Raw genomic sequence first — 17,837 nt, 5'->3', positions numbered from 1 at the left:
TCTTTGCATGATTAAACGCCAGTTCTAAATACAAAAAGCTTTACATTTTTGGCGGTTGCTGATTTGTCGTAATATTTTACTATGAACTAGAGGCGGTCGAAGTGATCGGCGTTGCTACTCAAGTAGCACAAGTAGCGCCTTACATTTCTACTCAATTACAAGTAGAAGTGGTTATTTCAAAAACATGTGAAAACTACTTCAAGTGGAAGTCGAAATGAAAGGTATGAGAATTACTAAAAGCCAGTGAATATCTAAGTATATTTGGTTGGGGTGAGGGTGGTCGCATACTTTTAACAGTTAATCGGAGGTGGCTACTACGAAATCGCAAGACTTATCTTCTCGGCTAACGCAAAACGTTCATAATGACATTACCTATTGGTAGAACCTTCGAAATTATATTCACTTACCTAGCTCTGAGGGGCTGTGTCACGCAGTTCTAATGATCATGCAACTCATGAGAGTGGTGCATTCTTTTCCCAAAACTACTTTCCACTTTTCAAAATCCAAATTGCAAAAGTAAATAGTTTATCCAAAATATCGTTCAGGTAGAAGTGGAAGTAGTCTGAAAACATATCAACTTCAGAAAGTACTGCAAGTAGAACAAATCTACTTGACTACCCCGAAAAAGTAGTAAAAATCGATAGAGATATTTTCTTCCAAACGTGACGTGATCCGTATTCAGCGCCCGCAAAAATCGTGTAGACCAGTATTATCTATTCAAAACTATAATTTTGCTTGAATTCCATCGGCTGCTCTTCGAATTTGCGCGTAATGAAATGTTTCTACAATCTACAATCTTCTTAGAAATTCGTTTCATCTGATACAATATTATAAATAATTATATTCATAATATATATAATTATCTATAACAACACTCGTACCAAGGGATAAAATATGACAGGTGATTTCTCAAAATTTTGGGGATTACAAAATACGAATAGCGTCAATCATCACCTTGCATTTCAGACCAATACGCGGATGTGATTATTGTGGGAGGAGGCATTGTTGGTTTATGGACTGCTTATCATCTTGCACAACATGGAACAAAGACGATACTTTTTGAACAGGTGATCGGGATTCCCTGTTGTTGCTACCACGCACGAAATAATGAATGAACGGGGGACTATTTATCATTGCGACTACATTTGCATGGGTTTCGTCTCAATGTATCAATCAAATCACTTCATCACTGAAATGAGTTCTGAGCATAACGATTCGGGAACTCGGATTGCAGTCGAGCATTGATTGAAATGCTACTTCGAGTGGAGCAGTAGGAGTCCATTTTTTTCGAGTAAAAAGCTATATAGCACCCTCCATTGACGAACAGTTAATTGACACCCTAAAGCAGGGGAGGGCAACCTGCAGCCGCAGAAGGAAATTTGTGCGGCCGTGACACGTAATTTAATTAGTATGTGTTGGCGGCCGTCAACGGGTAAATTGAAATTTTGATTAATTGAATTTTAAATAATCTTGGAATTCTCTTCGCGCTGGACGCGATTCAATGCTATACTTCATAGTAGCGCTGTTGCCAATCGGAGCCCCACAGTACAGACGTCAACATCAGATAAAAATGATGCGCCCTATATAGAAATACCTACTTGGTATAGTGTGCTTCTCACGAAAGAAATTTGTTTCTGATACGTTTATGCCAGTGATTCCCAACCGCCGCTCTCAGAGTCACATGCGGCTCCAAGAAAGCCTTCTTGCGGCTCTGATTGACCTCTAGATATGCCACAAAAATATAATAGAGGACGCTTGTTGCTTGTTTCTATGAATAGCTATAGGCAATTTCTGTACATGAATGCTAAAATGGGGGACATTAGTTATGTCTAAAGCCGTCCAAGTCCGCTTCTGGTAATTGGGAAAAAGAATTCTTGCAGACTGACGTCGAACGCATGGATGAATACCCGTCTGACAACGATGTATCTTGAGTTCTGCTGGTCATATACCGTTATATGACGTCACTGTGAGGAGTAAATTTCGACAATATTTTACTAGCATCAAAGTACAGGCTCATAGACAAGTATAAATTGCAATAAATCCAACATTGTTCAGCGTATAATTCCCCGCAAACTAGTGCATAAAGTGCAGGAATGTATGAGAGCTGTAACATCACGCCATTATAGTACTCGCCAATTTGCTTGTATCAATGCTATAATTACCGATATAGAATCTATAGAAGTCCATGTGCAATATGTGCTATGCATGTTTTTGATTAGCTGGATGGTGAGAGCTGAGGTAGGCTAGCTACCTTTAAATTTTCGTTACAACTAGCCTATACTTGAGTGTTTTCATGCGGCCCATTCGTACTCTGAAGTTTGAAATGTGACCCCGACACCCAAAAAGGTTGGGAACCACTGGTTCAGGCGATTCCAATATATTTCCGCTAAGCCTACCGACCTCACTGATGGAAGGTCAGGAAATAATAGCATGCAACAAAGTGACCAATACCAACTGCCCGAAATTTAGGAAGACACCACCTCTATGAACTCCACCAGTGGATTTGATCACATGGGCTGATAAAGGATAAATATTTGATTGCAATTTGTGAGTATACTAATAATGATGACGAAATTTAATTATGAATCTGAATCTGAATCGCGACCATCACTTTCACGGTGAGTCGGTGATTATTCAAAACATGGCCACTCGCGATGTCGGCGTGTATATAAAGCCGATATGAGAAATTAGATAAGTCTGGAGTTCAACTGAAATGGACATGGACGGTATAACATGGGTATTTGACGCCCAGTTAGTTCATTACGGCTCAATCACAGGAATGCGGCCGTAGGCTACATAAGTAATCTAAATGCGGCCGTGCATAGGCAACAGGTTGCCCACCCCTGCCCTAAAGCATTGTTTCGACACTTTTTCTTATTGTGGAAGCACTTAAACCTCCTTCGGCTTTATTGGCATCAGGCTATGTACGTTCATGATCACGACACTCAGGAGTAGCAACATCAAACGAAAGCGATTTGCCATATAGTTACGGATAACGAATATGAAAATATTCATTGTGGGACGAGTATAAATTTTGACTTTGAAACTCATTCTCACTATGTATGCCGTCGGAATAATTGGTATCTCGAATTCTTGACTCGGCTCGCAGCTTAATTTACCCACCCCTAACTGAAATGGATATTAAATGCGATTATTCATTTTGTAAGGACCATTCACATTACAGCTTCCACTGGTGATTGTCACTCAATGTCAACTCGTACAATATCAGTGCAGCGCAGTGAAACACAATACATGGTGTGACACAAAATAATCTGCCGCATCGATTGACGGCCTAAGAATAGGACAATCTCATAGCAATAAAACAACGAGTTATCGAATTTCCGAACCGACGGTGCAGTATGAATTGCGGAGTTGCGATGGTTCCGTGTAGTGCAGAGCATATACCTTCTCACTAATGCAGCTGCTATGCATTTTCCACACGTAATTTCGATCATGGATATCTTTGAGTCACAAGTAATGTCGAGCAATTTCTGATTTTGACTCGAGTCAGGTTATGTCACTCGAATTTTGGAGGTGACTCTAGTCAAGTCTGGTTGAATTTTCGAAGTACGAGACATATCACAAAGTTAATTTTGTTATCTGATCGAAACACAGATTGAGTCGGCTTTTATTTAGAATCGGAAAACGAATATAAAGTTAGATGACGATGCGCATGCGTTGTATCAAGGTGTTCAGATTGCAAGGACTGGACTATTCGTCACCGGCCATTCAAGCTCTTAAGACAATGGATTGACAATGGACATAAATATATCGAAGTATTCGGTAAACAGATGGCGGTCATTTTTGGTCAAGGTTTTCGCGGCGCCTAACTTTTGCCAGCATACTTCACGTTGTCTAGGGTTACCATATTTTGGAAATCTGAAACGAGGACACTTTTTTAACATTTTGAGACTTGGAATGCTGGAGTAAAATCAGGAAAAAGTGGTAAAAGTCCCGTTTTTGTGCTTGGTTGACTAAAAAAAGGTCAACTTTCCGGCTCAACTCCCGATATATCCAATTTTTATGCGTTTTTCCGTTGGGTGACAACAAAAATAAAAAATAAAAACAAAAAGAGGCCATTTTTCTGGCTCAAATCCCGGAAAGCCCGCCGGACCGTCACTTGATCGCTGATTTACTATACATCTCATTCCAATTTCCACGTACATTTAACATTAATTTCAAAAAAAGCACAAATTCTCAAGAAAGAGGACATTTAGGCGTCCTCCATGGACACTTTCAAAAAGTCAAAAAAGAGGACAAATCCTCCTAAAAGAGGACGTATGGTAACTCTAACGTTGTCACCTGTTGGTCGAAACTTTATATGTGCTGGTGTGTCGTGACGCGGTAATGAACGATGCCGAAATGCCTATTTCTATAAATTATGTATAATTTTCATGGTAGGAGGATGACCTATATTACAATTGAGATGCGAGTCATCCCAGCACTGATTTGGAAAGCACTACTTTTGTAATATACATCACTGGTTCCACTCCGTGTTTCCACATATCTCTTCTGGACATAGCACATTGCACTATGTGAAATTCTCTTTGAAGTTCGCCTATCCGCATACACGAGGAAGCTCTCACGGCCAATCAAGAATCACGCGCACCTCATATTGCGAACCAGAATACGCAGCTTTGATGCCGGAATCCTTTCGTAAATGGGAAGAACTAGAAGATCATGCACGGAAAAAATTATTCATGTGAGTTATTCGTCCGGAAAACTCATAAGATATTTCATTTCCCTTGTTTTATCTAGTTCTGTAGCTTACGAAGTATAGAACCGCAAAATATAGGTAATCAATTTTCAGACCGCAAACTCTCTTTGTGCCACCGTACCTTACTGGTTTCACTTATGGTCCCGCAAAGCAGATGTCTCTGGCACGATTATCGCTAGCTATCTTCCTAGTACCCATCCACTGGCATGAAAAACCAGTACCTGCCCCGATCCCGCATGAATTGATTGGTTTGCGGCAATGATTGGAGTGGTAATTGCACGACTGCACGTACACAGCCTTGAAAACAACTACTATTTACTATATTCTACAATTACCATGCATTTCTAATACAAAAGAGTGGTTTCATCCGTCAAGACATCGTCCTAATTACTGAAGCTGCTTTGTAGAGGGGCTCTCAAGCTACGATAATAATTTTCCCAGAATAATTCCATCCATTTAATGAGAAAATATAAACGTACAATAATATATAGCTATCTACGTACTTCGTTATTTAGATGTTTCATTTCTTCGACTTTTCGGAATCAATAACCCTTGTTTTGAAACTCTGCCATTTCACCCGTGTCGGGATATCTGATAAAACTGTCCGCCTTGCCCATGTCTATTTAAAATTGGTCAAAGTATAGTGATAAAACAAATTAGGTGTCATTAGGTGTCATGCTTGAAATGTCATTCCACGACGTTGCGGGATCGAAATGTCTTAACGTTCGCTATTTAATCGACTCTATCTTTTATTGAATCTCTATATTGCGCTTAGTCAACCAATCAATTATATACATCAAGAAAATTGATATAAAGAATGCATCAATGTCAAATGTAAAAAATCTAACAGGCGTACGGGATCTATCTTGTTTTGATATCCGAATTGTATCATAAAAACCAAATCCGTCCGATTGGGGTGTTGGGTGCTGTAAAACTTGTTTTTGAGATATTATCTGCCGCAAGTAGAGAACCCGATGAATAGATATGTCCGGTCTTGCCGAGTCCTGGTCGAAATTGTTGGCAAAGCCACGGAAGATAATGATGTTGTGGAATTAATATAGCATTTGATTCCTTCAGTTGATACATTTGGTGACGTTTAAAAAGTCAGCCTGTATGACATCTGCATTGCGGCATAATGTGGCCTGAGTTGGCGCTAGTTATCCTCTTCATTAATATATTACTTCACGGAAATGAAGGGTTGGAATTAGCAACATGACGTCACGTGACGTCATAGGTTCGTGTTCACGTTAGCGTTCACGCAGTACCTGTGAAAAAGGTACCAGAACCTTTCAGGGGTTCGCACTATCCCTATATCCTAGAGCCAGTGGTTTCCAACCTTTTTCGACTCGTCGCCCTCTTATCAAGTACGACGCAAAGTTTCGCCCCCCCCCCCCTCCAAAAAATGGGGCATATCAACGGGAAATCTATTCACCAAACTCTGATCGCTGGTGAATTGGCTAAAAACGAAAAGTCATTTTTCCGAATTGGTGCTCGGAAAACCGATTTCTGCTTTTTTTAGTCAACTTCCGCGTCATATGCAGAATAAGCCGTCTTCACGTGCATTTTCAACAAAATCAAGCAATAGATGATTTAATATCCCCTCTTAATCAGATCTTCGCTGGTAGTCGCTAAATAAAGCGATCTGTTAGTTGGGATACATCTGTTCGAGGCCACATGCAAAGACGGGATGAGAAGATTACAGACGTGTCCGAGATCGCTTGGAGTTAGACACGACTTACCAACATCGCGGTTTTACACTTGTAACTAGAAGGCTATATCATATTGATGAATTCTGTATGCGTCATAGCAGACGGAAACATATTTTGATTTGGATCTTTTGATTGGGATTACTGCCCATATATGTTTAGATTTTGTTGCAGTGTGTTCGCTTCGATTTGGTCGAAATGTTTTTGCATGCCTAATCTCTGCGTATTGAGTAGACGACATTAGCTATACATTATAATTGCGGGTGCGTTTGTGGTTTACTCTCAATTTGGTAAATTGTGTTTTTCATCCACAAAAGTTTTCCTTTCCATACGTCTGTGATCGGGCCGGAACTTAAATAAAACAGTAGTAGGGCTACCATCACTATACTTCATACTGCTTATTATATTCATCGGAAAAATTTTGTCTTCAGCAAGACTGGATTGCTAACCGTATATGACGTAACCAAGCGTGCGGATGATTTTCATTCAATACTTAAAAACCTGGAGACTCATAAAGTTAATCATGAGGTCGTGTCGGGCGATAAAATCGGGAAAAGGTTTCCGGGTTTGATGTTTGATTCGATGCACAGAGGCATTCACGATGCTGACTCTGGAGTTTTACTTGCGGACCAGTGCGTTGGCGCACTACGGGTAAGAGTTTACTATACCACCAAGTTTAGCCCTGGTTCTCTGTGACGGTATCGCTGTTAGTGTAGAGCTTCGAATCACGCTTTGGATGGCCAGCAACTGGTGAGAGGTGTGAATGTTGTGAATACGAAAACGAGCCTTCGAAACGGTAGCCAGCTAGTTTAAATATCGTTTACCGGAAACGTATGAGTATTGTGCATCGTGGATTGCGGACATAACCAAATACGGGTCGCATTTCAGTCGCTAAGAAACTAGAAGTGCATACTAAAAATAATCAAGGATTACGGAAAATGTCACCATATAAGCTGGCATTTTAATGACTGTACGATAGGGTTGTCCAAAATTTGGAAAATCTTTAAAATGCTCCGTTGTAATGTACCCTAATGTACGATGCAATGCCTGCATTAATGCGTCGATTTGATGTATTAGCACTGGTTAGTGCTACCAACCGTTTAGGTAGGCCTATCTGTCTTTGGAGACTTTGGTTTGTTAGCCTGAGGTCCATGCACCCCTTGGACCCCAACGGACTATAGTGTAAGAGGTCAATGGAAGTCCTATATTTAAACTACAACTATTAACTATAAAACCTACTGCATTGTCTTTCTATATAAGATATTTCCATATTTTTGCCCTACGTCAATGTTTTGTCTTGTTGCCAGTGCTCACTACAGGTCACCCCAAACTTTCACTGGGTGTCGATTTCGAACACCAGCTTTACCTGCATACGCCACTACACACGACGTACCACTGCAATAGTCATAATTCGACTAGTCCTACTGTACGAGTCTAATTTACTACTGCTAATGGGAGCCAGTTGGACATGTCATTACTTAGCATACGTCGGTCGTCGGGTGTGTGTGTCTGAGACCCTGAGACTAGCTCAGTGAGCCCGCAGGTTTCGTTTGAACCCAGGTTAAGAACCATACGCTTGTACGACGTGTAATTATCATCAGCGAGATGCTACGCGCATCATATCATTACATGGCAGGAGATGTCAATCACTCCATTTCGCGTACAAATCAATGCAAATCAATAAATGTGTTATGGCTAATAGCAGTGTTAGCACATCTCTAAACTTAAATATCACAAACATTTGCTTTCCTGTCATCAATAACTGGCGAAAACATCTGAGCATTTCCTTTTCTCCACTTCTTACAGAGCCTGGTGTTGCGAAAGGGAATTGAGTTGCGCGAATCCGAGCAGGTACTTTCTGTAAAACCTTTGCATGGAGAAAAGGTTTCGGTGAAGACAGTAAAGGATACATACCACTGCCAATCCGTTATTCTCACTTGCGGTCCATATATCAACAAGCTATTGGAGAAAAACAACTTGAAACTCCCAGTAGAGGTGAGTGTTTATGTCATGGGTGGGCAAACTACGGCCCGAGGGCCGCATGCGGTCCTCCACACCGTTCTGTGCGGTCCACGAGAGTCTAAATAAACTTATTAAAAGTATTGATAAAATGCGTACTGAAAATCGAATTAACGCAGGGACTTGATTAAACTTTTTCTTAGTATATTTCACCATGACAATTCTAAGAGAGGGGTTCCCAAACTGGGGGCGCACCCCCCTTGGAGCGTGAAAGCATCTGAAGAGGGCGCTCTGCGGAGCTCAATTAAAAATATTCCGCGCTCTGCGCGATTTATATCCCGCTCATAATTATTGCTCTGCATCTAATCTGAATTTCATATTTAAAGAGCTTTCGTCCACAGTCGTAACCTTCCATGCCATCAAACTATTCATTAGGTTTGCTAGCATCCTGGTTGCGTTTTGTGATATACTTCCTAGATTATATTTTATGTTTAATTTCTGACGCGACAGCCCGATCTCAACGCCCACGCAGATTCAAAGGTTTCAACTAAACATCACAGAAATCCTAAACGAGATTGACATATTCGGATCACGAGTGTGATTTTAGACTGGCCACTCCAGTTTTAATTATTTCAGTGCGTGTTTTAGGTAGATTCGTTCTCTGTATGCGTAGAATTACGGTATTTATATGTTATCTACACATAAGCGTGTTTGAAGCTAATTTGGTCATGATGCTGTCAGAATTTTGTGTCCTGAAATTGAACCCAAAGTGGAATTATAGTAAATATATGAACAGATTTACACGCAGATTTAAATTTCAATCCTGTTCTAAGAAGCGGGACAACCGACTTTCATATCTATAGTTTTGACAAATTGGTTATTGGGGTCGACCAGTGTATGAAATCTCGCCACGGTTCTGACGCGTGTACGATATCATCAAAGCAATGTTTGGATTGTTTTAAATAAGCATATATATTATATCCAAGTCCTCACTATATAATCAAATACCAATATTGTATTTTGGTTTATAGCCGCAATTTTATGTAGTGCGGCCCGCGAATGGATTCAGACGTTGAATGCGGCCCCCGAGCTCAAAAGTTTGCCCACTCCTGGTTTATGTGAACGATTATTTCCCTTTATCCACTAGTGCCGAGAGAGAGAGAGAGAGAGAGAAGGAGCGAGTCATATTCCCTAATGCCCGTAACACGCACAAGAATAGAGAAGAAACAATTAACGTCAGTTGAGTACGTGTTGCCTTTTAACCGAACTACTCCCAAAAGACGGAAGAACGGCGTCGCTGACTGTCTCCAGTATAGACTCGAAATGGCGTGCACTATAATTACGATGCAATATTTGACGGCCGTATACTCTGATTAATGAACAGTGAACACTACCCCGCAACATCCTATTCAGAATGGTTCTTGGACACAAAGCAAAAGCGTTCTCCAATGCAACTCCTCATCTAGATTTTGGAAAGAGTTATCCAATGAATGATCCAATACGATATCGTATTTTCAAACGTTATTGATGTTTCGAGTTTAGACAGCTACCCAGTTCCTCAAGTATTGTATAAATCAGTGGTTCCCAACCTGCGGTACGCGTACCAGTAGTGGTACGCGAAGGTCTTCCAGGTGGTACGCGAGTAGATTCTGCTTTTTCTTATGTCAAGAAGCACATGATGAAAAATTGTGATGCAGACTGCATTGTCATAATGAAGCAGCACGGTGTGTCACCAGCAGTGTACGCACAACTTCGGTGTTGTCAATCAACAACTGCAACTGTTGAATGTCCTTTCTCCATTCTTGGCAAGCTACTTAGTAAGAACAGACAGTATCTACCCCAGAATGTATTTATCCTTAGCTGGATCTTCAGCTGAGCACTATATTGTAATGAAACCGTCATAACATCGACGCAAAGGAGGAGGAGCCCATATAAATAACCAAACACTTCGAAACGTGCCTAGACTCGAACCGCAGTTTCACAAGCCGATGGCGGTTGATTAACCAACTACGCTAATTAAGTCCTCGTGACCTCATAGGTTCGTGCTTATAGAAATTCGTTAACCGTAACCATTACCTTCCGGGGTAGCGATGTCGCTTGTAATTAGTATGTGAAAGGAGAAGGTATTTTTGGCCTAATTCTTTCAAATGTTGGAGTTGGGACATATTTATTCACATTTTGAATCGCAAAATATATTTTAAAGTATTTAAGCCATCCTCGTGGGTATATATATAATGTATATATATTTATTAGAGATCGACCGATATCGATATTTGAAGGCCGATACCGATACCGATTATCGACACACTCGCAAGGCCGGTAACCGATAACACAGGCCGACATTAATATGGGAGGAGCAGAGAACCATTTCCCAAAAAAAGATTATATAGCTGAGCAACAAACAAGCAAATTGAAATTAAAAGAATTATTGCTGAATTGGGCAGTCCAGTCGAGGTAAATTGCAATGCAGGAAGCACAGCTTCTCTGCCTGCTCACCAATTCAACTTGTCCTCCTGCAAATGTAATCTATCACGTATCGCCCTTTTGCTTCGCCGATTTCTTGAGATTGGGAACACTGAGCATGTAATTTCCAATATTCTTTTTTATAAAATATATCGACCGCGATATCGGCCTTCATAGCCCGATATCGATAATCGTGAAAGTTTCAAATATCGGCTTCGATAATCGGCCTGGCCGATAATCGGTCGACCTCTAGTATATATATATATATATTTACTTATACTTTCGCCTTGCTTCATGGTAAGTTCCGGCAACGAATTTTAGCAGTTTACTAATTAATTTTTATCAACCAAAGTTGCTGCGAGTTCAAGTCACGTACTGGAAGGACACGTCATCGAAAGATAAATATTCGGCCTCGAATGGATTTCCCTGTGTTATGATACCTCACGGGCTGGCTTGCTTTTATTGCATGCCATCACTAGAATATTCGGGATTGATGAAGGTAAAATGAGTGTAATTTTTTCTGACATTCATTCCTAATTACATCGCATTTGTATTTACAGCTAGGCTGGCATATCGGCACGCCTTGCGACCCCACAGCCAGAGATCAACTGACTCCTGAATGGAGAAGAGCAGCTGACAGTCACATTGAAGCCATCAGGAAGAATATCCAAACCCACTACACCGATGTCGATAGTTCAGATCCAGCTCTAATCGAATCATGCATTTACACAGTAAGAGTAGGGAAATAGCGGGGTGGTGCAAATGATCTAAATCAGGGTCGGCAACCCCTGGCGCGCGTTCCAAAAGTGGCCGCGAGATGATTTTTTGACGCAGACGTAGTCAACTTGAAATTCGTGACGCCCCCGAAACGCGCACCCAACTTTTATGGTTTATTGACAAACGTAAATGCAACACCACAGCCGAATTCGGTATACGGTTACTTCTAAAGCTATTTTTGTTCAACTTTTTCCTAGTCGATTTCACCTAGTTTTTTCGAATGTTCACCCCAATGGAGACAAAACAGATTTGATAAGGCAGTGGCTCTTAAACTTTCTATAGCCCGATCTAAATCTCAGTGTAACATCTCGTGACCTAAGCCTCATACATCTAAAGAAACGCATTCTAATGTTATTGTAGTGTAGCAATTTACGTGCATGTATGAAATAGAGAAGGTGCAGACAACCAGTTCTAAGCTTTGCAGTTCTAGGAAACATAATTCATTACAAAACAATTCTTAAATTCGGGGAGGCGATCGACAAAATATCGCAATGGTGGATCGTCCGGCTTCTTGATCAGTAGGTCATTGGTTCAATCCCCAGCCGAGTCAGTCAAAAGACGAAATCAGTGTTACTGGTACTCATGGCTTCTCCGACTGGCGCAGAGCACCGCCGTGTTGGCCATATTCACATGTCCAGTTACTGAGATGAACGGCACTGAATAATCATGGGCATGCAGCCGCGCGATATCAACGCCACCCGTAGAGGAAAATATTTTGCATTATGACGAAATGCGAGTTTGGAATCGAAAGAGATTTTCTTTTAGTTTGGTCTGTTAAGTGTGAGTGATTCCAATACATATCCCGTAGCGACTATCTTTACCCTGGTAGTCATGGCTTTGCAGACAAACGTAGTAGGTATCCGTACCACGTATATGTGACATCAAACCGACATGTATGCAGGAATGTAATGACTCCAGTCTGACTCAAGTCACGATTTTCTGATGACTCGAGTCATTTTCTCAAAATACGGAAATGACTCGACTCGACTCGAGTCAATCTGTGTATTGACTCGACTTGGACTCGAGTCATTGACTCGAACCAAGTCATATGACTAAAGACTCTGACGTCCAAGATCGACATTTCATTGTAATTTCGAAGAATAGTAAAGTAACCACACTAATGGGATTTCGTCTATTGGTACTGGTACTTAAAAATGCGACCAGAAACTGCTATAATTGAGGAAAAGTAGTATATTATAAATGCGAATCATTCTATATCACCAAACAGTTATAAAAAGTGGGTTCAACAAGACTTTAACTGGAAACTGAGCAGTCGACACAATGACTTGGACTCGGACTCGAGTCATAATACCATGACTCGGACTTGACCCTCTGATCGTTGATTTTGACTCTGACTTGACTCGGTGGTGAATTGAAAATGACTCGACTTTACTCGAGTCAAAACTATAAAAGGGAGCTTGACTTGTGACTCGGAGCCTATAGTGTCTTGGTTACAACTCTGCTTGTATGATACAGTGGTGGGCACATCTTTCATGATCATGACATATTGTCGTAGATACGTAGGTGCGCGTTCAACTTATTGGCTATGATACCAGACACAATTGATACGCAATCGACCAAGGCGACTACAGACGTTCGATTGGAGCGCAAATATGATTTAGGCCTACAATAAATGTTAGTTCTGGTGCGTGGCTTTGTACTTGTTTGTATGCTGCAATAGGCCTACGACAAATCCAGGTGTACAACCTCCCGCAGTGGCAAATAGTATACATACTGCAGTTCCGTCGGTAAAATATCTCTTAGTGACACGGACCGTATAATTTCAGTACTGGGAAAAATCATCTTACATTAATCGACTCGAATTATTAGATTAAGTGCTCGATCAGATTCGAGTACGCAAATCATTGCGACCAGTCCTAGTCGTGACCCCAATTTGTACCCTTCGAGACTTATACTTTAATAACCACTGCGTTAATCGATCCCGTTGCCTGTTTCAGGCAAGCGGTGTTAGGATTTGTTTTGGAAAAACTACTTCCGTTTGGGAAAGTACACATTCGGTTTGGGACATGTTTGCATCCCTTTGAAGAGTGAACTCATCAAAGCAACTGGGTGAAATCGCGGTAACTACATATCTTTTTGCGGATTTCACCCATTTATATCGTCATTTTATATTTTGTATTAGGCAAGAAGATAAAATATTGCCATATAGAAAATAGCCGCCTCTAATGAACTGATAAAAGATCGAACCCATACTCCCTGAAACCAGTGTTGGGATCAAGTCACTACCTTCGAGTCACGAGTCATTCCGAGTCATTGGACATTTTGACTCGAGTCAAGTCAAGTCAATCGATTTTCAAAGGTGACTCGAGTCAAGTCAAGTCAATCGATTTTCCGAGGTGACTCGAGTCAAGTCGAGTCAAGTCAAGTCAAGTCACGAGTCAAGTCACATTTCAAGTCAAGTTGCATTTTCGAAGTGTGAGGCATGATTACGTCATTGTAAGTTGCTAGCTGTCTGAAATACAGATTGAGTGGTCACTGATTCCGAACCGATGAACGAATATAGAGGTAAATATACACGCTAGAAGACGTTGTATCGCTCACGTATGCGTAGAAATGTTGCATGGCCTCAGTTAATAGTCACCAACCAAAATCCAGAATGGAGAAACGAAGTGATAAGATTTTATACATTACCCATTTAAAAATAGATATGATACAATTCGAGCATGCGCTAATGGTCGACGACAATATAACGTATATTAGAATTCAATTTCAATAAAACAAGAGGTTTGGTAAGGAAAAAAAGAACAGAGACAGATACACTTTGCTATTTTATTACTTTACTGTACTACTAGAGTTTACGACAAGCTTCGATCACTTCGTTTGCGGTCAATTTATTTATGAGAGAACAATCGAGGCTCAGTAAAATACTCGATCAATGAATGATTGGTCGCTCTCCAGGGTTATACCAGCGTTTCTCGAACAATCCGAACATATGCAAGATACAGTGATTTTTATCGACACTGATTACTTGATGACTTGAAATTGACTCGTGAATTTTGGTCCGAGTCACGAGTCAATCCACATTTCTGATACGCCAAGTCAAGTCAAGTCAAGTCATTTTAGCAAAGTGACTCGAGTCAAGTCAAGTCATACGAAAAAGGTGACTCGAGTCTGACTCGAGTCAAGTCATGACTCGAGTCATCCCAACACTGCCTGAAACTACTCACTCCAATGTTCTTCTGACATACTATTCTACTTGTACTTAAACTACTTTGGACAGGTATAGGAAATCGCCACTTCTACAAGTAATTGAGTGGGAATTCACCAAGTTACTTCTACTGGTAACAGAAGTACTTCGAACACATCTGCCTTTTTCATGGGAATTAATTCTTAATACTCCAGACATTCCCGAAATTTGTGATATTTTTACATGTTCAAACCTCCTTTCAATGCTGTACTGTCATTCTCGACAGGAAACTCCTGACAGAAATTTTATCATCGATCACCACCCAGAACACCGCAACATCGTCATCGGATCTGGATTTTCCGGTACGTCTGTAGTAATGTACTGTGATCTGGAATGAAGTGATTTTCCCAAGACTGTTCACATATCTAACACCATCTCCACACAAATCAGAATAAAACCAAGCTGTTTTCACTGTTACTTGAACTACAAGAAGCTAAACTCTTCTTATCTTTTATGGCTCAGATCTTGTCAGGTAGACAGTTTTAATAGTTTTGCGTAATTTTCGTCGGTGAATTTCCAGTGACAGCTTGTAATCCCAAAATATAATTTCAGAAATTGCAAGTACTTTTATCATCATTAGTAGCTATTCTGCGTTACTGGCGAAGACACGTTTCGCAATTCTAAAAACTGTCGCCTACGATTGACTAACCAAATTTATGCGACACCCCGTATCCATAGTATATTTCTACATTTATGTTCATTTTAAACTAGACCGGTATTCTTCTCCTTCGAACAACTTACTTTAGTACTTACCTCGCGTTTTCTATTTCATTTTGAACTTATTTTTGCATGTCTAGTCAAAAGCTTATCTTACCTATAGTTGAGTAGACGTTTACGATATTATTGATACTTGTAATTGAGTATCGACAGTTACTACGTGACCACCTCTGCCCATGTTGTGCCTCGTGACTGTTTTCCCCTCCGGATGTCGACAATACTACTTTTGAATAATATATTCAATCTTATATCGAAGTTCATTGAGTCTCTTAATATACTGATTTTACTTCTTCTTTGTATAGTTCGAGCTTTTGATAATATTCTCTGAAAGAAATCATGTACAAATATCCATAGCTTACCGTGGGTTCAAGGACACACTATGGGTGTGATAGTCCAAGAACATGAGCAAAGTATAAAATGAGACATCAACAATTTCTTTAGGACATGGATTCAAGACAGCACCTTCTGTTGGACATATGTTGGCCAACATGGCTCTTGGTCTTCAACCACCGTACAACCCAGAGCCATTTGCACTGCGTCGCTGCAGCAGTATATCAAGACTGTAATTAACAAGGGACTTGTTCATGTGCTATTGAATGACCTCCTTTTAAACAGCAATTCATCATAGTTATCGTTAGGGATATTGTTGTACCTTTTGATAGAACTCGCAATACGATCGGTTTCTAGGCTATTATTGACAAAAAAAGAAAGCTAGTATATCTGAATACAATACGACAATAAAACAGAGTTATCGCATGTAGGCTACAACGAACAGAACCGATTCCACACTTAACTAGTAGCCAGCAGAATGAAATGAATAGTGCCCCTGTAAAGCAGGGCCGGCCATCCGGTGGCCCGCAAGGTAATTCTCGAAATTAGTTATAATTTCAAAACTTGCAACTCCAACCGAAAATGTGATATTCCTGACCATTGAAATTTGGGATGTTGATGAATATCCATCCGAACGCATTGACATAGCCATGCGCCAACCACATTTTTCGTAAAGCTTCGTATATGACCAATTGATCATAAAGTAGAATATTTCGTGACAGATTTATTTGACTTGATATTTTTCTTAGCACTTCGCGCGATTTATTGTCACCCGATTTTTTGCTTTTCGTAGATCTATTGGTACCACCTCCTGAAAATTACAAATTCGCCGAATATACAGAATTGGGACTAACTATATTCGCAATTATGAGAGAGCGTGTCGTCCAACATCCGACTTCGCGTCTGAACTCGCTGAAAGATCATCGGCAATGAAACCTTCGCACCAAATGATAGACGCATATTCGCTGAAATATTCTATATTTATACGTCTAAGCGCCAAATATTCCTGTCCTTGCTAAATTAGCCCAGCGCTATACAGATCCTAAAGTAACACTTTTGTTGGCCGAATTCATTCAATACCGTTGAAAAGATTTTCGCCCTCGGTACGGCTAGGACATGAATGCACAGTAAGTTTTAACGACATAATTGTTGCGCGATTTTGATGCGTAGCAATATAAGTCTTGTTGCACCGCTATTTAACCAAGTTCACTGCTGTCACACGACTAAAAGAGGGTCATCAACAGTCAAGTGGCCCGCGCAATGGTTCGTAAATCTCATGTTGCCTTTGGCCGAAGAGGTTGGCCACCCGTGGTGTAAAGGTTTATCATAATGCAATCAGCAGAAGCACCCTCTAGTGGTCAAAGGAACTTAATCACCACAGATATCATCCTCAATACATTCACTATATTGTTACACCGTAATCTGTAGAACTAATTTACTATGCTCTGCCTCGCAAGAAGGTACCGAAGAACTAACACTCAAACATCGGAAAATCATCGCCGGCATATATACATTTATGTTAGGTATGGAATTTGTATATCTGTGTAATGTGTGGTGTACACTGTACATGTAACTATGTTTGTGTTCGGGTTAATGTGTCTAGGTATCGTGTGATATGAAAATGATGCGTACAACCGCAAATGTATAGTTATGAATCATGTGGTTCTAATAAAGCTGCATTGCACTAAATATATTCTTCGTTGGATTGCCCTACCAGAGGATATCACGAATTCTCTTACAGACATGGAGACTATAAAGCATCTGAATCATTGGTTCTTAACTGGTGTTCCAGGCGTTCCGCAGAAGGCCAAGACGCACAAAACTCGTTTGTATGACTTGTGATGACACACCATTATTGGGTGCAGGGAATTAGGCTCAATAACTATCCAAATTGTAAATGCCGTGGTTACAGGTCGTGTGCTGTGCCATGCGCAGGGGTTTAGGTTTAGAATCGGAACCC

The 17,837-nt window shown here is 40.5% G+C and overlaps 2 protein-coding genes across 3 annotated transcripts in view; both read left to right on the top strand.

Annotated features, from left to right (window-relative positions):
* Positions 1-17,837, top strand: part of LOC145434472 (sarcoplasmic/endoplasmic reticulum calcium ATPase 1-like) — a 402,254-nt gene that overhangs the window by 16,352 nt on the left and 368,065 nt on the right. The gene's annotated exons all lie outside the window — the stretch shown is intronic.
* Positions 743-17,692, top strand: LOC145434463 (peroxisomal sarcosine oxidase-like). Its single transcript, XM_080311820.1, has 9 exons — positions 743-901; positions 967-1,067; positions 4,554-4,702; positions 6,855-7,074; positions 8,230-8,418; positions 11,198-11,344; positions 11,406-11,576; positions 15,057-15,132; positions 15,989-17,692. Exons 1-9 carry the CDS (start codon positions 895-897, stop codon positions 16,111-16,113), a joined length of 1,185 nt encoding a protein of 394 aa, XP_080167946.1. The 5' UTR covers positions 743-894; the 3' UTR covers positions 16,114-17,692.

This window comes from Botryllus schlosseri, chromosome 2, assembly GCF_051294905.1.
Source record: "Botryllus schlosseri isolate E-star chromosome 2, Bs_hap1, whole genome shotgun sequence".
Classification (NCBI taxonomy): domain Eukaryota; kingdom Metazoa; phylum Chordata; class Ascidiacea; order Stolidobranchia; family Styelidae; genus Botryllus; species Botryllus schlosseri.
The sequence above is the reverse complement of the archived record's forward strand: the minus strand, read 5'-3'. Positions and strand labels throughout refer to the sequence as shown.